We start from the raw sequence: 20,704 nt of genomic DNA on the forward strand, positions 1-20,704 counted from the left end.
CAATTTGGCAATTAAGCAAACAACATGCGTCATTTAACTTGACATCGTCAAATCCTCACCCTGGTAAGGATGTCAGTCGGACTACTGTCATCACCATTAGAGATGGCCCGCAAATCAAACATTATTTGGATATAGCCATCTAGTTAATTATTTGAAAGTTGGCTTGTTAACCAGCCATATTGACGTGATCTGTTATTTGCTATCTAGCTAGCTAGCCAATTTCACCTGGTTCATCAATCAATATAGCCTATCATGTCTGTCAGCAGCAATCGTGATTATACACTGAAAAACTTGCAAAGTAAACATTATCTGCTAACATTGCAACGGCAAGTGCGCCCTTCTGCCACTTGACTGGCAGAGCCCACAAAGGATGGGATATTAATCTAAACCACTCATACTTGTCAGATATAGTTCACTTTTATATCATGCAATTATCAAATGAATAGTGGCCACTACTGAGAGATGTCGTGGGCTAACATCAAATATCTGAAATGACATGATCAATTGATGTTTAATGATAATTAAAAGCATGCTGTATATTGGCTGTATAACTTTGATGTAGCTAAATCTGCACAATTGTTTTGCATGGAAATGTATAGTTCTGACGAGGTGATGATATTACAACCAAATAGTTAATTAAAACTTCTTTGGGATAGGGGGCAGCATTTTCACTTTTGGATGAAAAGCGTGCCCAGAGTAAACTGCCTCCTACTCAGTCCCAGATGCTAATATATGCATATCATTATTAGTATTGGATAGAAAACACTCGGACGTTTCTAAAACTGTTTGAATGATGTCTGTGAGTATAACAGAACTCATATGGCAGGCAAAAACCTAAGAAAAAATACAAACCGGAAGTGGGAAATCTGAGGTTTGTAGTTTTTGAACTCAGCCCCTGTCGAATACACAGTGGGATATGGGTCATTTTGCACTTCCTAAGGCTTTCACTAGATGTCAACCGTCTTTCGAACGTTGTTTCAGGCTTCTACTGTGAAGGGGGGCCGGATGAGAGGGCATTGAGTCAGAGGTCTGGCAGCAGACTCGATCTCAGTCACGCGCATTCACACGAGAGGTAGCTCTCGTTCCATTGCTTTTCCGCTAGCGGAACCCCAGTCCTAGACAGGTTAACATTTATTTAACAATCCCTTGAAAACGGCACGCAGTTGTCAATGGTTTTAGAAGAGATGGGGTCTCCTTGCCCCTCAAGCAGGCAAATCGAACACTCTGCATCTTATTGTGACGTTTTATTGATAACGACCTATTGGCCAGTGAGCGGCTTTGAAGCCACCGGTAAGCCATATTGGCACTCCCCAGAAGGAGCATGTCCTCCATAGGAAGGAATGGAGTTCTACAGTTTTTCAATTAAAATGTTTCAAGGACAAAATTACATGTATTTAAAGCTGCACTATGCAGAAATCGCTCCCCCATTTCCTGGTTGTTCAAATTCAATTATAAACTGGGTGGTTCGAGCCCTGAATGCTGATTGGCTGACAGCCATGGTATTTCAGACCCTATACCACAGGTATGACAAAACATGTATTTTTACTGCTCTAATTACGTTGGTAACCAGTTTATAATAGCAATAAGGCACCTCGGGGGTTTGTGATATATGGCCAATATACCATGGCTAAGGACTGTGTCCAGGCACTCTGCGTTGCACATATGAACAGCCCTTAGCCATGGTATATTTGCCATATACCACACTTCCTCTGCCCTTATTGCTTAAATAGTTCACCTAATTTCCATTTGTGACAAAACAAGTAAGTATAGTGCAGAGAATCAATCTACCATCTAAACCACTGTGAAATATATTTTCCATTACCAAAAATATTATACTTTCAGTTGTTTGAAGCCGGTGTATAAAACGGAAAGTAAAAGACGCAAAAATGATCTCTTCTTAGACTTGATTTCAATCAGAATGACAGATCTATAACTCACATTTCTATGTGAATTTGGTCAGGTCACCAAAAAGTTACATATTGCAGCTTTAAGTATTTATTTTCCTAGTAGGGACAGTAATATTAGAACCTTAACATTTTCCTTAAGTATAATTTTTTTTTCTCCATTTTCCTTTCAAAAAAATTATGTTTAGCTTACACAATATAATTTAAAGTATGCATTAAGATGTCTGTTTTATAATAAACATGGCAAAAACAAATGTAGACATTAATAAATGCATTTCTGGAGCTTCCAAAATGTTTTTTTACATGGGTGGGGGAGTGCCAAGATGGAGGCGCGGTTTCAAAGCAGAGCCCCTTATCAGTCATCTAGTGTAATATATAAATCGACACTCTGGATTCTCCTCCTGGAAGAGAGGTGATGCAGAGGACACAGACATATATGAACACACAGATAATAAACACACTATCAACATGGAGAGTTTACCCATCCCCATTACATTTGAGTCCTATACTGAAAAAAGGCAGCTATGATAAGTCAAAAGTAATCAGTGGATCTATTCTGCTGACAAATTCATCTTTGTCTTTAATGCAGGGTTTGATCTAAACGTCAGAAGCTATCGAGTGGAATGGTTACTTTCTATATCATAGAATGGCATGGTTTTTCTGCTGGTGTATCCTGAGGTATCTCCTCTCTGAGAATCTCTTCCCGCAGTGCGTACAGGCGAATGGCCTTTCTCCCGTGTGGACCTTCAAGTGCATCTTCAGGTTTCCTGCCAGGGCGAAGCGCATGTGACACTGGGTACAGCTGAAGGGTTTCTCCCCTGTGTGGACCCTCTGGTGCATCTTTAGGTTGTCCTGGCGGGAGAACCTCTTCTCACACTGGGTACAGCTGAAGGGTTTCTCCCCTGTGTGGACCCTCTGGTGCCTCTCCACCTTCTGGGGACAACTGAAGCCTTTGTGACAGAACATGCAGAGGAATCTTTTCTCTTTACTATTGCCTGATGTGGCTCCTTCCCCCTGAGCCTGGGCTCTAGCCATGTTGTTTGAGTTCAATAACTGATCGAAAAGGACGTCGCTATGTGAATCGGAAGGTGCCATCGACGTGAACACTGGGTCACGACCCCTGAACGCATGTAAAGAGGAGTGGGTGACGACATTTAGATTTGTCTCTAAGCTTCCCCTGTAATTTAAGAAATCTCTGCCCTGTGAGTGTCTGTCTCCTAGGTGACTATCTGCATTCCATGTGGGAGGAGCGTCGCCCTCCACTTTCACCTCATCTACCATTATAACCTCCTCTTTCTTATCTAGGCACCCTTCAGAGTATAACCTATTACTGTACCGGTTCCAGTCACCTCTAGACAGATCAGTCTGTGTCTCTAAACCCAAGGGCATTTTGCCAGGATCTATTTCTGTAGCGTAAGAACAAGATGGATCATCACTGCCAGTGTCTAACGCATCACCCTCAACATCCCCACAGGAATTAACCGTCCTCTGGCTCTGGTGAAATACTGGTAAATATTCTGAGCCGGGAGCAGGAGGACAGGCCAGTGGCCCTAGTCTCTCTGGGTCTGATCTATGGTCAGATCCTGTGTGTAAGAACCTGTGTGTTACAGTTAAAGTCTCGGTGCCAGACTCTGACTTGAGGACAGCGTTCTGCAGTCCACTGATGCTGTGTCGGGTCCTGGGCTGCGCTGGGGCGGGGTCCTCTGTGGCTACAGGGGGCGCTCCAGCCTGGATGTCTCTGCTGTGCTGTAGGTCTTCCTCTCCTTCAGACCTCTCCTGTTTGACCCCAGGACCTGTAGCCTCTGCATCCGCAGACTGACAAGAAGAGAGGAGGTTATTACTGGTACATGAGTTGAACAGGATAACAATGTCCTAGGGAAGTCTCACAAGCTCCCCATTGGCAGATAAATGATGATGTACATAGCTGAGGGTACCCTTTCTGAAATAAACGGGCCACATTTAATTTACCAAGTAACACATTTTTTTATGCAACACTATTACACTAACCTCTATCACGATAACATGCTGGGTTGAAGTTTCACTCCTCTCATCAACAGTGATTTGTTGGTCGTCTTTCCATGTGTTGTGCCCTGCTGGCTTCACAAAGCTCCTGTGGCCTCCAGTGAGATGTCCTTCACCTGAGAGAGTGATTGGGGGTGAAATAGGTGGTTAGGTTAGGCACTGTCAATGCTCAACACAACACTATAGTGTACAATATTGACATTGTCTACAATTGGCAAGGATGTAAGGTAACACCTCTAACTTCCTGATATACTACCCAGTCTCGGCCTTCTGCAAAATGTACCTCTTGCCATTCCTCTGTATCGGTCGAGGATCTTGACACTACTGGGTCGACTGGCGAGGACGCGCTCTCGCACTGTCCTCTCTGCGCGCTCCCGAGCCACCTTCAGTTCCAGTAGTTTCCTCCGCAATGCCCTGTTTTCTTTCTGGCTTTGAGTTATTTCCAAACGAAACACTGCATAGTCGTCGTCTACGAGTTTACAGATCTCTGCCACGGCTGCATTCGCTAGAACCTCCATGATGGAGGCTAATTGAGTGTGGAAAACCATACAGTTAGCCATGCTTAGCTGACGTTAGCAGATAGCTAGGTAGCGTTACCTAGATAACATCTATCAACCAAGTCCTGTCTCCAACGCCAATTAAACACTACATATGGTAAGTACGTGATGCTGTGCAGTTAGATTAATCATATTTTAAGTTCCAGGGTGTTTATAAATGTCGAAATAACAACAATAAAAACGCTATCGTGGAAATTGTTCTTGTTGACTTCCGTGTACTCTTTGTGTAAGTTTCCGGCAAACTATACAAGTATTGCTGCCTTTCACAGGTCGGAGGGTGAATTGCACATTGTCACACAAAAAGGGGAATTAATCTCACCACCATCTAATCCAGGGATGGGACCTGATTGGTGTAACACTTTTGCCCCAGCTAACAAACATGACTCCAATAATCAACTAATTATGACCTTCAGTTTAGAATGCAATTAGTTTAATCAGCTGTGTTTGGGATGGAGAAAAAGTGTGACACCACTCTGGTCCCTAAAGACTGGAGTTGCCTGTTCCTGATAACCCTACACATATACACCACTATACCTCAAAAACGCACCACCCCCTATCCCACTACTTTAGCCCTACCAGATCATACGCCAGGCCAGCTGACCAGGAGCATGGAACCCCTACTCTTCGAAACCCCATGTAGATCTCTTGCACCCACAAATGTCTCTGCTACTTCCACTACCACATGTATTTTCTGGGATTCACGCTTCATCAGTGCAGTACAATTAACCATAGCAATAAACACAAGAAATCCTACCTTACTAAAACTCATCCTCTCTGGATCTCTCTCTTATTCACAGGGGGGCTCCCAGTCTAATCACTCACCCTTGGGCTATCCTATACTCTCTTCACTGCCTCAGAATAGGACACTCTAACTCTGGCAATCTCAACCTGTCTCTCCTTCAAAGGGCACTTTGGATCCCCAGTTGCATGGGTGCCCCCACAGTGGAGACTGCTTTCTTTATCCCAACTTTACACCATCTCCGACTATGCCCTCCTGTACATTTCCCACATCGCGGGATCTCCTTTCTACACACTGCTGCAATATGTCTGAGTCCTTAGCACATAAAGCACCGTAGCGGGTTTTGAACAGATGCCATCACAGTTTAGCAAATATAACCTAACCTGACCGTATCAGGTAGAAACTCTGTGTCAAAGCTCAACGAGACAGACCGTATTCTCTGTCTTGCCATTGCCACCGGGTCTACGTCTCACCAAACAGCGGGTGTCACAAACACCAGGAATATTATTTTTCATTTGATCCACCTCTACACTCAACGCTACCCCATTGATCACTCTTTTGAGTGGCACCCTGCTCTGAAGAACAAAGCACTACACATGTCGATCCCAGAGACATGTGACACAGTTTCCCCGCTGCCTCTGTGCGGAGGGTGCACAAAAAAGCTAAACAATTCCACTTCTCAAAACTTTGACAGATGTACAGTTCCCAGTTTGTCCTTTACTCCGCTTGAAACAATGTACGGGTTGGCCAAAAAAACAGAATCCACCTCTCAGGGCAAACGTTGGAAGTCTCTACCACACCTGTCACCTCAGGTACTTCATCCTGGTCTGGCTCACTTCCAAACACCATGTCACACCCTCGTTGGTGACTTGTAACAGGAGACAGGGTCTCACACTCAGTAGTTGTTTTGTACTCTTTAACACCATTACTAGGTATATATTCAGGAGACGTAGGTTTGGCCTGGCGCCTTTCTTCCCATTCTTCCACGTCTGCGTTATAAGTCAGAGAGAACTAGACAAATCATAGAGATAGGTAGAGGACTCATATTTGTATCTGTGCCATTATAGCTTCAGTGATTGCCTCAATGGCACTGCCCATGCTATCTCCATTTTGAATTTTTACATTTTCTTATTCACGATTGGCTGATCCCTCCTGATGTCCCGGTTGGACATGACTCCAACAGGGTTGCCAGGAAGTCCCATGTTCACTACATTAAAATGGTGGAAGCCCTCAATGGCGCTGCCCATGCTAATATGGCCTTTTGGTCACTAGATGTTTAAATCATTCTCTATGAGCCAAATCAAGACACCCACATTCCATTTACACTGAGAAAGGATCTTATTGGTTGGGGTCATAGCGCAAAGGGTTTGGTTAACCCTCCTGTTGTGTTCATTTCATGTTAATTAATTATGTGTTCCTGGTCCAAAATGACCGCCCCATTTATAGATGATTATAAATCCTTGATAATGCATATATTATTACCTAATGTTGTGTTAGATACTTTTATCAACTTAAGTCCACAGAGATGAACTGATATCATTCCGACAAATAAGATCTAACCCAGGCAAGAACTAAACCATGTTTACCCATTAGGATTTCCAATCTCTACAAATGAATGTGGTGATTGGTGTCAAAAGTGGCACTAAGGTCTAGGAGCACGAGAACAGATGCAGAGCCTTGGTCTGACGCCATTAAAAGGTAATTTACCTCCTTCACAAGTGCAGTCTCAGTACTATGATGGTGTCAAATTAGACTGGAGCGTTTTGTATACATTATTTGTATGAGTCAATGTGCAACAGCTTTTCTTTTGAGAGAGGAATGGGATATTCAATATAGGCTGATCGTTTTTTACATTTTCGAGTCAAGGTTTGGATTTTTCAGGTTTGGCTTTATTACTGCCACTTCCAGTGAGTTTGGTACACATCTGGAGTATAGGGAGCCGTTTATTATGTTCAACATATGAGGGCCAAGCACAGGAAGTAGCTCTCTCAGTAGTTTAGTTGGAATAGGGTCCAGTAGGCAGCTAGAAGGTTTAGAGGCTATGACTATTTTAGTTAATGAGTCGAGAGATACAGGATTAAGTAGTTCTGGACTACTGAGTTTGAGAAATCTATTTTACATTTTTTTATGATCATCAATTCATCACTGCTGAAGTGAAGGCCATCCTTTCTTGGGGAATGCTGCTTTTTAGTATCAAAAATAAAATATGGATTGTTTTTATTCTCCTCAATTAGGTTGGAAAAGTAGGGTGATCGAGCAGCAGTGAGGACTCTTCGATATTGCATGGTAATGTCTTTCCAAGTTAGTCGGAAGACTTCCAGTTTGGTGGAGCGCCATTTCCGTTCCAATTTTCTGGAAGTTTGTTTCAGGGCTTGTGTATTTAGTGTATACCAGGGAGCTGATTTCTTAAAAACAAATGTTTTTAATTTTAAGAGGTGCGACTCTATCTATTCATTGTTAAATCCTCGGTTAGGTGGTTAAGTGATTTTTGTACTCTGACATCCTTGAGTAGGTGGAGCGGGTCTGGAAGGGCATCTAGGAATCTTTGGGTTGTCCGAGAATTTATAGTGCAACTTTTGATAATCCTTGGTTGTGGTCTGAGCAGATTATCTGTTACGATTGCAAACATAATACGATTTTGGTCCGATAGTCCAGGATTATGAGGAAAAATATTTACATCCACCAGTGGACTGAACAACCTCTGTACCTTTTTTAGATTAGGTTACATTACATTGGCCTACATAAATCCGGGACACTCAAATTAGTATATGTTACTCTTGGTATGACAGTAGGTTACTTAAAGCAAAAAAACGATAAGAAGGTGGTTGGTCAGGGGGGGATGGGTGGTTGGATAAAGCAAACTTCTAGCAACCCAATGGTTGAGTGTTTTCATGGACAAATATAGCATTTTTAGCTCATTTGCAACTACTTGCTACTTTAACTACTCAGCATGTTAGATAACCCTTCCCCTAAACCTAACCATAACTCTAATCTAAAGTAACATATCATGCTAAATGGAGTGGCATGGATTTTAGTAAAACATAATGTTTTTCTCTGAGACCAGGCTGACTTTGTTTGAGTCCTATACTGTAGTTACAGAATGACTTCATTCATGTTAAACCTATCATGGTGGACATAAATATGGGTAAAATATAAGTAATAATACATCAAAATTCATCAGACAAACCTGACTAAATTATTTGTACAATAGGTGTTTGTGTAGGTATATTCAGTAAGTGTATATAAGCTGTCGGTATGTAGAATAGGGTGAGATCAGTATACTAAAGAGAGTCTCAATATAAGTTTGTGTTTATTGAACATTTAAACAAATGAAATGCACCATATGAAAACCACACATACAAGTCTCAACAAAATAATCTGCATTAACTTGATGAATTGCATTTATTATCATTAAAAGTGTCTTGGTAAAAAATAAAGTAGTTAAATGGATGTAATGAAATAGGGATTGGTGAACATCATATATCCTACACAGTGCAAACACTATAATATACCTTTTAGACTTATATATGCATTATACTGTTTATATCACACAAAGTCTGGATGCAATATTCTATTCAGGAATACTCAACACTGTCCCTATCGTTATTCCAAATGCATCTGTGGATCTTTTCTGTTGACAGTAATGAAAATTAATATTTGTCTTGAGAGAAGATTAAGAAACATGCCGATTGGCTCTATGGATCTGGTCCACCTGACTGAGCCTATCCAGAGCTTTGCTGCGTGGCTTGGGGGTGGGCCCAATGGGGGCTTCCATGGTGACAGTTAATCAATGAGCAGCATGAAGTAGGAAGATAAGAGGGTAGATAAAGATGAGAAAGGAATCATGTTCTGTACACACAAATAAAAGGAACTCAGAAAAAGAGAGACCCTCAAAGAGTACATGCATGGTTAGGTGGGCAAAAGGAGAGAACTATTAAATGTGAGGTAGAAATATTTAAGGGTTAGCTTGGAGGAAGAGAAGATCAAAAACACAAATAGGGAATGAGAGGTTAGAGGGCAGGACTAAAGCTAATGAGAGAAAGTGAAGGTCGGCAGTATGTCACCCCACTAACACCAATGATGGGAAGACAATGTGCTATTGGGTGGCCCTAAGGAACTAGGAGGTTACAGTAGTGATTCCTGTACCCTGAGGAGGGAATGGTTACCTTTTATGTTATGAAGTGTAATGGTTTTTCTGCTGGTGTGTCCTGAGGTAGCTCCTCTCTGAGAACCTCAGAGAAGGCGAATGGCCTTTCTCATGTGTGGACCTTCAGGTGCCTCTTCAGATGGTGCTGGTGGGAGAACCTTTTCTCACACTGAGGGCAGCTGTAGGGTTTCTCCCCTGTGTGGACCCTCTGGTGCCTCTTCAGGGTGCCAGCCTCTGAGAAGCGCATGTGACACTGGGTACAGCTGAATGGTTTCTCCCCTGTGTGGACCCTCTGGTGGATCTTCACATAGTTCGCCTCAGCAAAGCACTTCCCACATGTGGGGCAGGCGTATGGCTTGTTAGCGTCGTTAGCGTCGGTCTTAATGTTTGGCCTCCCACGTTTTGACCAAATAACACCAGAGGAGGTAGAAGCAGGAGCCACCACCCTCATCTGGTTAGTCTTTGAGCTCCCTCCTTGACCTCTAGCCATTGTTTCGGTGTTGTTGGGATTGTGTGCCGTGTTATCAGCTAGATACTTCTTGTGGTGAACACCCATCCTGACCCTGTCTGTATTGGTGGGGTAACCATGAGGTAGTTGAGGAAGGCTAGACCCAGGTCCATGCTTTCTATGAACCCAATCATCAGGCGTTAGATGAGATCCTGAAGGAGAAGACAGACTTCCTGTTCGACTCCCACCAGGGGGGTCTCCCATTACTCTCGGTGAAGACTGAAGCCCAGGGTGACCTGCTCTGTTAATCATGGATACTGTGGTGTTTGTATCATAGGAACAGGAGGGTCTATCAGCCCCAGGCCCTGCTTCATCCCTGCACCGAGAATGCGAAGAGGGTCTGGGCTGCAGACTGGAGCCTCTGTCTCTCTGATGACCACCAGGACTGAGGTTGTTCAGTCCACCTGTCCACTGGTTGTCTTCTGTGTGGTGGTGGAGTCTCTGTCCCTCATGGTTCAGTCTTGGTTCTGACTCAGGAAGGAAGAGTGACGGCTCCTGATCCAGGGTCCTGATCTGGGGCCAGGGTTTGTGACCGGCCGCATCAGAGGTCCAGTCTCTCCCGCCAGCAACACCGGATATCAACAGTTCCTCATGGACTGCAGACTGTAAACACAAATTGGCCAGAAAAGCATAAAGGTTTTATATAAGAAATTATTTGCTGTACACACAGAAACATGAAAATGTAATAACAACAGTCAAGCCCATCCCCAACACTGTGATTCAAGTACCCAACAATATGGATCCATTGGAGTTCATTATAAAAAATGTCCATATGTGTTGATTCAAGAACTAAGTATAATGTTTAGGTTTGACTGAGAGAAGGGAAACTCAGTCCCTGTGATGATACAAAAATAACCAAGTCAGACAGTCAATTTTGTATTGAATTTCAACTAAATTGTATATATACACTCGCATAACGTGAAGTACAGTACTTTCATTGCACAAAACGATGCGTGACAAGAAGAATAACTTTCTCACTTTGGTGACAATACATTTTTCTGTAAATCTGGTACCCTCGCTTTGTTAAAATATATTTTTGAAAACGTTGTACAAGGTTAAACATTACATTACAAAGATCTTCCATACTTTGTGTCAAGTAAACATAAATTAAGGCGATATCCTCAACTCACTATTAAAAAAACAGTATCATCCTAAAGGAACATACACTGAACAAAATCATAAACGCAGCATGCAACATTTTAAAAGACTTACAGAGTTACAGTTCATATATAAAAAGCAGTCAATGTAAATACATAAATTAGGCCCTACTCTATGGATTTCACATGACTGCGAATGACTCTGGCTCAGGGGAGCGAAGGTGAATGGCAAGGCACCTGAGTGACAAACTGCCCTTGCTCTCTCCACTGGGATCCTCTGCCTCTGACCTTATTACGGGGGCTGAGTCACTGGCTTACTGGTGCTCTTCCATGCCACCCCAAGGAGGGGTTCGTCACTTGAGTGGGTTGAGTCACTGACGTGATCTTTCTGTCCGGTTATGCGCCCCCTCTGCGGTGGAGGAGATCTTGTGGGCTATACTCAGCCTTTGTGTCAGGGTAGTAAGTTGGTGGTCTGTTGATATCCCTCTAGTGGTGTGGGGGCTGTGCTTTGGAAAAGTGGTCAGGGTTTTATCCTGCCTGGTTGGCCCTGTCCGGGGGTACCGTTGGACAGGGCCGCAGTGTCCCCTGAGCCCCCCGCCCCACCTTAACCTCCAGTATCTATGCTGCAATAGTCTGTGCTGGGGTGCTAGGGTCAGTCTGTCTGGTGAAATTATCCTGTCTTGTCCTGTATGAATTATGCTCCCTCTAATTCTCCCATGCCTCAGGACTACCTCACCTGATGACTGCTGGCTGTCCCCTTTCCCAGTCCACCTGGTCATGCAGTTTTGCCTGTGGCTATGGAACCCTGACCTGTTCACCAGACGTGCTAACCTGTCCCGGACCTGCTGTTTTCGACCCTCTCTCTCACTATCCCCCGCACCTGCTGTCTCGACCTCTGAATGCTCGGCTATGAAAAGCCAACTGACATTTTATCCTGAGGTGCTGACCTGTTGCACAACCACTGTGATTATTATTTGACCCTGCTGGTCAGAGTATCAGCTGTTCCGGACGACTGCGTGATCACGCTCTCCGTAGCCAACGTGAGTAAGACCTTTAAACAGGTCAATATACACAAGGCTGCGGGGCCAGATGGATTACCAGGACATGTGCTCCGGGCATGTGCTGACCAACTGGCAGGTGTCTTCACTGACATTTTCAATATGTCCCTGATTGAGTCTGTAATATCAACATGTTTCAAGCAGACCACCATAGTCCCTGTGCCCAAGAACACAAAGGCAATCTGCCTAAATGACTATAGACCCGTAGCACTCACGTCCGTAGCCATGAAGTGCTTTGAAAGGCTGGTAATGCCTCACATCAACACCATTTTCCCAGAAACCCTAGACCCACTCCAATTTGCATACCGCAAAAACAGATCCACAGATGATGCAGTCTCTATTGCACTCCACACTGCCCTTTCCCATCTGGACAAAATGAACACTTATGTGAGAATGCTATTCATTGACTATAGCTCAGCGTTCAACACCATAGTACCCTCAAAGCGCATCACTAAGCTAAGGATCCTGGAACTAAACACCTCCCTCTGCAACTGGATCCTGGACTTCCTGATGGGCCGCCCCCAGGTGGTAAGGGTAGGTAGCAACACATCTGCCGCGCTGATCCTCAACACTGGAGCCCCCCAGGGGTGCGTGCTCAGTCCCCACCTGTACTCCCTGTTCACCCACAACTGCATGGCCAGACACGACTCCAACACCATTAAGTTTGCAGACGACACAACAGTGGTAGGTAGGCCTGATCACCGACAACAACGAGACAGCGTATAGGGAGTAGGTCAGAGACCTGGCCGGGTGGTGCCCAGAATAACAACCTATCCCTCAACGTAACCAAGACTAAGGAGATTATTGTGGACTACAGGAAAAGGAGGACCAAGTACGCCCCCATTCTCATTAACGGGGCTGTAGTGGAGCAGGTTGAGAGCTTCAAGTTCCTTGGTGTCCACATCACCAACAAACTAGAAAGGTCCAAGCACACCAAGACCGTTGTGAAGGGGGCACGACAAAGCCTATTCCCCCTCAGGAAACTAAAAAGATTTGGCACGGGTCCTGAGATTCTCAAAAGGTTCCACAGCTGCAACATCGAGAGATCCTGACTGGTTGCATCACTGCCTGGTACGGCAATTGCTTGGCTTCCGACCGCAAGGCACGACAGAGGGTAGTGCGTACGGCCCAGTACATCACATGGGGCTAAGCCCGCCTGCCATCCAGGACCTCTACACCAGGCGGTGTCAGAGGAAGGCCCTAAAAATGGTCAAAAACCCCAGCCACCCCAGTCATAGACTGTTCTCTCTACTACCGCATGGCAAGCAGTACCGGAGTGCCAAGTCTAGGACAAAAAAGCTTCTCAACAGTCTTTACCCCCAAGCCATAAGACTCCTGAACAGGTAATCAAATGGCTACCCAGACTATTTGCATTGTGTGCCCCCCCCAACCCCTCTTTTATGCTGCTGCTACTCTCTGTTTATCATATATGCACAGTCACTTTAACTATACATTCATGTACATATGGCCTCAATTGACCCGACCAACCAGTGCTCCCGCACATTACCTAACCAGGCTATCTGCATTGTGTCCCGCCACCAACCACCCGCCAACCCCTCTTTACGCTACTGCTACTCTCTGTTCATCATATATGCATAGCATAGTCACTTTAACCATATCTACATGTACATATTACCTCAATCAGCCTGACTAACCAATGTCTGTACGTAGCCTCGCTACTTTTATAGCCTCGCTACTGTATATAGCCTCGCTACTGTCTTTTTACTGTTGTTTTTATTTCTTTACTTACCTATTGTTCACCTAATACCTTTTTTGCACTATTGGTTAGAGCCTGTAAGGAAGCATTTCACTGTAAGGTTGTATTTGGCACACGTGACAAATAAACTTTGATTTGAATGTTTTAACATCTTGAAGAACAATCTGGCCTTAATGGCCGTGTACTCTTATAATCTCCACCTGGCACAGCCTGAATAGGACTGCCTACTCCTCAGGCCCTGGTTCCTCTCTAGGTTTCTTCCTAAGTTCCTGGCTTTTATTTAATTATTTTGTATTTAATCTTTATTTAACTAAGCGAGTCAGTTAAGAACAAATTCTTATTTACAATGACAACCTACCAAAAGGCGTATATAAATATGCGACAAAACACACATCACAACAAGAGAAACAACACTAAATAAAGAGAGACCTAAGACGACACCATAGCAAGGCAGCAACACATGACAACACAGCATGGTAGAAACACAACAAAACAACATGGTAGCAACACAACATGGTAGCAGCACAAAACATGGTTCAAACATTATTGGGCACAGACAACAGCACAAAGGGCAAGAAGGTAAAGACAACAATACACCACACAAAGCAGTCACAACTGTCAGTAAGAGTGTCCATGATTGAGTCTTTGAATGAAGAGATTGAGATAAAACTGTCCCGTTTGAGTGTTTGTTGTAGCTCGTTCCAGACGCTAGCTGCAGCGAACTGAAAAGAGGAGTGACCCAGGGATGTGTGTGCTTTGAGGACCTTTAACAGAATGGCTGGCAGAACGGGTGTTGTATGTGGAGGATGAGGGCTGCAGTAGATACCTCAGATAGGGGGGCGTGAGGCCTAAGAGGGTTTTAAAAATAAGCATCAACCAGTGGGTCTTGCGACGGGTAAACAGAGATGACTAGCTTACACAGTGATGTGTCCTATAAGGAGCATTAGTGGCACATCTGATGGCCGAATGGTAAAGAACATCTAGCCGCTCGAGAGCACCCTTACCTACCGATCTATAAATTACGTCTCCGTAATCTAGCATGGGTAGGATGGTCATCTGAATCAGGGTTAGTTTGGCAGCTGGGGTGAAAAAATTGTGATTACGATAAAGGAAACCAAGTCTATATTTAACTTTAGCCTGCAGCTTTGATATGTGCTGAGAGGAGGACAGTGCACCGTCTAGCCATACTACCAAGTACTTGTATGAGGTGACTACCTCAAGCTCTAAACCCTGGGGTTTTAGGCTGAGTTTCTGTATAAGTACTTAGTCACACCCTGTAAAAAAGGTTTCATAAATACATTTGATTTGATTCTCACACTGGGGGCAGCTGTAGGATTTCTCCCCTGTGTGGACCCTCTGGTGCCTCTACAGCCTGGATGAGTGGGAGGAACTGGCCCGGCACAAGTGGCAGCTGAACGGTTTCTCCTCCGTGTGTATCCTCTGGTGGATATCCACCTGTTCCGTCTCAACTACTCTCATTTGTCAATGGGCTTGTGTAGCCATTTAGTGTTGAGGCCCTGGCATTGTCTGAGGTCTGGTTTAACATTAGGAAGGTGTGACGAGGACGAAGGCCAGGGAGTGTCTGTGTTGTCGCAGGGACCATGTTCCAGTTGATAGATCCTATAGAAGGCAGGCTGAAGGCAGCACCTGTTAGGGGGTTAACCTGAGGTGCCATCAGTCTCTCTGAATCACAACTATAGGAGCAGGACGGAGCATCGCTAGGCTAGTCTGTGTCTGTTCTCTCCCGCCACATACGGACACCTCCCCAACCCTGCAGACCAATTCTACGCCTCACCCTGGTCTCAGCCAGTCTGTTGTCATGGAGACTAAATTAGGATGTTGTTTTGTGTTCCATTGTCTGGTTCTGGTTAACAGTTTTATTCCCCAGCCCAGAGTTGAGGATGCGGTCCCAGCCACTGACCTCAGCCATGTCGCCTCTGGTCCTGGCCTGCTCAATGTTTTCGTCCCCGGGGCCCTTGGCTGCACCCGTCTGAGTCTGGGAATCCAAGATGGCTGCCCAGTCTCCTCTGTTAGCCTCCAGCCAATCACCTGCAGGAAGAGGTTACAAAATAGACTTTATAAACATGGCAGAGAACTCTACATATGTATTTTCTTTCATCAATTACCAGGTCCAGTTCATACATTATAATGTGTGTTTTTGTATGGAAATACAAGTTGTAATGATTTCATTTTATGAATGAAGAAAAATAAGAACACATAGCCAGATGCATCACTATTCCCATTGAAGTATATCTATTATGTTCTGTATATGTATTTCTCCCTTACCTTGCTCCCCCATCTTTAATCCACTCAGCAGGTCAATGCTCTCTGGTTCGTCTTCTATTGTCTCCTCTTTGACCAGCAGCAGATCAGGCTTCCCATCCTCCATGTCTACTGACTGTAAGAGATACAGAGTGAGAGGATGTTGGATCAAGAAATCTGATATCAGCACCCTGTTATGGAGCATGGGTAGGATGGTCATCTGAATCAGGGTTAGTTTGGCAGCTGGGGTGAAAGAAGAGTGATTACGATTGGGCAATAATGGATTGCTATGAGAACTACAGTATGTTAGTTCATTTGATTACTTGACACTCTTTAATAGTTTTATAATTCAAAGGTATGGTCAAGACCTGGGCCCGTATCCACAAAGATTCTCAGAGTAGGAATGCAGATCTAGGATCTTTACATATGTTATTCATTATGATCTAAAAGGCTAAACTGATCCTAGATCAGCACTCCTACTCTGAGAGGCTTTGTGGATATGGGCCCTGACCTAATACCATTCAGCCAGTAGTTCACAGTGGGCTCACCTCAGTGAGACTGTGTGTGGTCCTGTGCTGCTCAGCTGGTTCCTCTGTGGATTCAGGAGGAGGTGTAGTCTGGTTGTCCTCCATGACCATGTTCCCCTCAGGGTTCCCCAGAACCTCCTCACACCCCTCCTCCTTCACCAGCAACACCTCTAGACCCTCCTCCTGGAAGAGACAGCTGATACAGATTACACAGACATACACTCCCTCAGGTACGTACACACACAGATAATAAACACTTTAAACATGGAGTGTTTACCCATCCCCACTATGTTTGAGTCCTATACTGTAGTTAGAGAATGACTTAATTGATGTTAAACCCGTCATGGTGGACATAAATATGATGTTGTGGGTAAAAGGTCAGCAATGATGAGTCAAGTAATCATCAGACAAACCTGACTAGTGTATAGTGTATGGGTATTTGTAGGTATATTTGGTGAGTGTACAAACCATTAGGAACACCTTCCAAATACAATTCATCGGGGCATGGACTCTACAAGGTGTCAAGCGTTCCACAGGGTTGCTGGCCCATGTTAACTCCAATGCTTCCCAAAGTTGTGTCAAGTTGGCTGGATGTCCTTTTGGGTGGTGTTCCATTCTTGATACACGCGTGAAAAATCAAGCAGTGTTGCAGTTCTTGACACAATCAAACCGGGTGCACCTGGCACCTACTACCATACCCCATACAAAGGCACTTAAATATTTTGTCTTGCCCATCCACACATACACAATCCATGTCTCAATTGTCTCGAAGCTTAAAAATCTTTTTTAACCTGTCTCCTCCCCTTCATTTACACCGATTGAAGTGGATTTAATAGGTGACATCAATAAGGGATCATAGCTTTTACCTGCATTCACCTGGTCATTCTATGCCATGGAAATAGCAGGTTTTCCTAATGTTTTGTGGACTAAGTGTATATTGGTTATAAAGCACTGTTGTGTGTTTGCAGAATAGGGTGAGATCAGATGTGATGTATGCTAACGCGAGTCTCAATCAAAGTCTTAGAATGAAAAGTCCCATTTTGTGTTCATTGAACAAACAAGTTTTAAATACACCACATGAAAACCACACATACTTGTCATGTCTCAACAAAAATATCTGCCTGAAGTGAATGAACTGCCTTCATTTTCTCATTAAAAAAAGTGTCTTTGGAAAATTTGCGAACATCAGATACACAGTACAAACACAATATGAAACAGACTTTTAGGCTTTACGTGCCTTATACACTGAGTGTATACCAAACATTATGAACACCTGCTCTTTCCATGACATAAACTGACCAGGTGAATGCAGGTGAACGCTATGATTCCTTATTGATGTCACTTGTTAAATCCACTTCAATCAGTGTAGATGAAGACACCCAGTGTCATAACACGGTCATAACCTGTTATAATATGGTCATAACACATTTTTAGACCTGTTGAGACATGTTTTGCGTTATTTCATGGCTGGTTATGACACCTACGTAAGAGTGCCCTGCTAGAGCCTCCCGGTCAACTGTAAGTGCTGTTATTGTGAAGTAGAAACGTTTACAAGCAACAGCAGCTCAGCAGCGAGTTGCAACACTCACTACCGAGTTCCAAACTGCCTCAAGAATCTGGTCAGAACCCAAGAACTGTTTGTCTGGAAATGGGTTTTCATGGCCGAGCAGCCGCAAACAAGCCTAAGATCACCATGGGTAATGCCAAGCGTCAGCTGGAGTGGTGTAAAGCTCGCCGCCATTGGACTCTAGAGCAGTGGAAACGCGTTCTCTGGAGTGATGAATCACGCTTCACCATCTGGCACTCCGACGGACGAATTTGGGTTTGGCGGATGCCAGGAGAACGCTACCTGCCCAAATGCATAGTGCCAACTGTAAAGTTTGGTGGGGGAGGAATAATGGTCTGGGGCTATTTTTTCAAGGTTCGGGCTAGGCCCCTTAGTTTCAGTGAAGGGATATCTTAACGCTACAGCATGCAATGACATTCAAGATGATTCTGTGCTTCCAACTTTGTGGCAACAGTTTGGGGAAGGCCCTTTCCTGTTTCAGAATGACAATGCCCCCGTGCACTAAGCGAGGTCCATACAGAAATGTACCAGTTCCAGTCCCCTCTAGACAGATCAGTCTGTCTCTCTAAACCCAAGGATATGTTTCCAGGGACCATCTCTGTAGCGTAAGAACAAAACAGATCATCACCGCGAGTGTCTAACGCATCACCATCTCCACGGAAATAAACCATCCTCTGGCTCTGATGAATCACCAGTAAGTAGTAGAAACCAGGATCAGGAGGTCAGACTGGTGGCCCTCGTCTCTTTGGCTCTGATCTGTGTTCATATCGTGTGTGTAAGAGCCTGTGTGTTACAGTTAAAGTCTTTGTGTCGGAGAGCATTCGACTGACCTCCGTGATGCTGCAACGGTTCCTGGCCTGGAGCGCAGCGGCGGTGGTGAGGTCCTCCGTGGCTACAGGGGGCGCCACTCCAGATGCTGCTCCAGTCTGGATGTCTCTGCTGTGCCGCAGGTCCTCCTCTCCTCCAGACCTCTCCAGTTTGACTCCAGGATCTGCAGCCTCTGCATCTGCAGACTGACACAAGAAGAGAGGACATTACTATCAGTACATTGGTTGAATTGGATAACAATGTCAAAGGGAAGTCTCACAAGCTCTCCTATGGCAGATAAATTAGGATGTAAATGTAAGCAAGTGAATAGCTGAGGGGAGCCTTTGAAATAAACCGTCCACATTTGACTTACAAAGTAACTGTAATTTTTTACATAACACTATTACACTAACCTCTATCGTGATAATGTTCTGGGTTGAGGTTCCACTCCCCTCATCAACAGTGATTGGTTGGTCATCACTCCTTGTATTGTGTCCCGCTGGCTTCACAAAGCTCCTGTGGCCTCCAGTGAGATGTCCTTCACCTGAGAGAGTGATTGGGGGGAAAGAGGTGGTCGGGTTAGCTAATGTTCAACACTATATTGTATACTATTGACCGTTTTGACACTGTCTAAAATTGGCAAGGATGTAAGGTAATGCTTCTCATAACTTATTGATATACTATTTATTGATAAATGTATTATGTTCCAGGCATGTTTTCATTGAGTAAATAATAGTAAACGCAGTAAATCAAGAATCTGGTTAGAATATGATATTGTGTCTGTGGCAAGATAGCTAAGTAATCAGGGGAATTATTGCATACTATCCTAAAACTGACCAAGATAGGTGGGGTTGACACATCTAAAGCCACACAAGCGCAGAGAGGAAGTCTCCTGCTACATTTACCTCTTGCCATCGCTCTGTATCGGTCGAGGATCTTGACACTACTGGGACGACTGCCGAGGACGCGTTCTTGCATTGTCCTCTCTGCGCGCTCCCGTGCCACCTTCAGTTCCAGTAGCTGTAGTTTCCTACGCAATGCCCTGTTTTCTTTCTGGCTTTGAGTTATTTCCAAACGAAACACTGCATAGTCGTCGTCTACGAGTTTACAGATCTCTGCCACGGCTGCATTCGCTAGCACCTCCACGACGGAGGCTATTTGAGTGTGAAAAACCATACAGTTATCCATTGTTGGCTAACGTTAGCCGTTAACAACTAGCTAGCGTTACCTAGATAACATCTATCAACCAAGTCCTGTTTCCAACGCGATGCGGTGAATTTAAATTGATCATATTTTGAATTCCAGGGTGTTAGTTAATAAACTAAATAATAACAACAAAAAAAGGCTTTTCAGTTCTGTTTTCTTTTTTTCTTATTTTAAGTTTTATTCGAGAATCGCAACCAACTGCCATGTGCATACACCGCCACCTACTGTACTGGAGTGTGAGACCGTTACGACATATCTATTCCACTATACTATCTTAACTAACCCTACATTTATAATCAAATAAAATAATTCCCTACAAACCTTCCTACTTCCATCACCCCCACCCAAAATGGGACTGCAGTGGAGAAGGTGAAAAGTTTCAAGTTCTTCGGCGTACACATCACTGACAATCTGAAATGGTCCACCCACACAGACAGTGTGGTGAAGAAGGCGCAACAGCGCCTCTTCAACCTCAGAAGGCTGAAGAAATTTGGCTTGACACCTAATACCCTCAACTTTTACAGATGCCTAATTGAGAGCATGCTGTCGGGCTGTATCACCGTCTGGCACTGCAACTGCATCGCCC

General features: G+C 44.3%; 2 protein-coding genes across 2 annotated transcripts; both read right to left on the reverse strand.

The window, feature by feature from the left end:
- Positions 1-1,979: 1,979 nt before the first annotated feature.
- LOC110498497 (uncharacterized) lies at positions 1,980-5,753 on the reverse strand. The gene is made up of 3 exons (XM_021575148.3): positions 4,210-5,753; positions 3,912-4,042; positions 1,980-3,719 (listed from the first exon to the last, which is right to left on the reverse strand). Exons 1-3 carry the CDS (start codon positions 4,484-4,486, stop codon positions 2,544-2,546), a joined length of 1,584 nt encoding a protein of 527 aa, XP_021430823.3. The 5' UTR covers positions 4,487-5,753; the 3' UTR covers positions 1,980-2,543.
- Positions 5,754-8,513: 2,760 nt separating this feature from the next.
- Positions 8,514-20,704, reverse strand: LOC110498517 (uncharacterized). Its single transcript, XM_021575184.3, has 7 exons — positions 19,818-20,704; positions 19,326-19,456; positions 18,936-19,118; positions 16,560-16,721; positions 16,036-16,147; positions 15,671-15,798; positions 8,514-10,480 (listed from the first exon to the last, which is right to left on the reverse strand). The coding sequence occupies exons 1-7, from the start codon at positions 20,098-20,100 to the stop codon at positions 9,479-9,481; spliced, it is 2,001 nt and encodes a 666-aa protein (XP_021430859.3). The 5' UTR covers positions 20,101-20,704; the 3' UTR covers positions 8,514-9,478.

This window comes from Oncorhynchus mykiss, chromosome 19, assembly GCF_057628025.1.
Source record: "Oncorhynchus mykiss isolate SJ-2025 chromosome 19, ASM5762802v1, whole genome shotgun sequence".
In the NCBI taxonomy this organism is placed as follows: domain Eukaryota; kingdom Metazoa; phylum Chordata; class Actinopteri; order Salmoniformes; family Salmonidae; genus Oncorhynchus; species Oncorhynchus mykiss.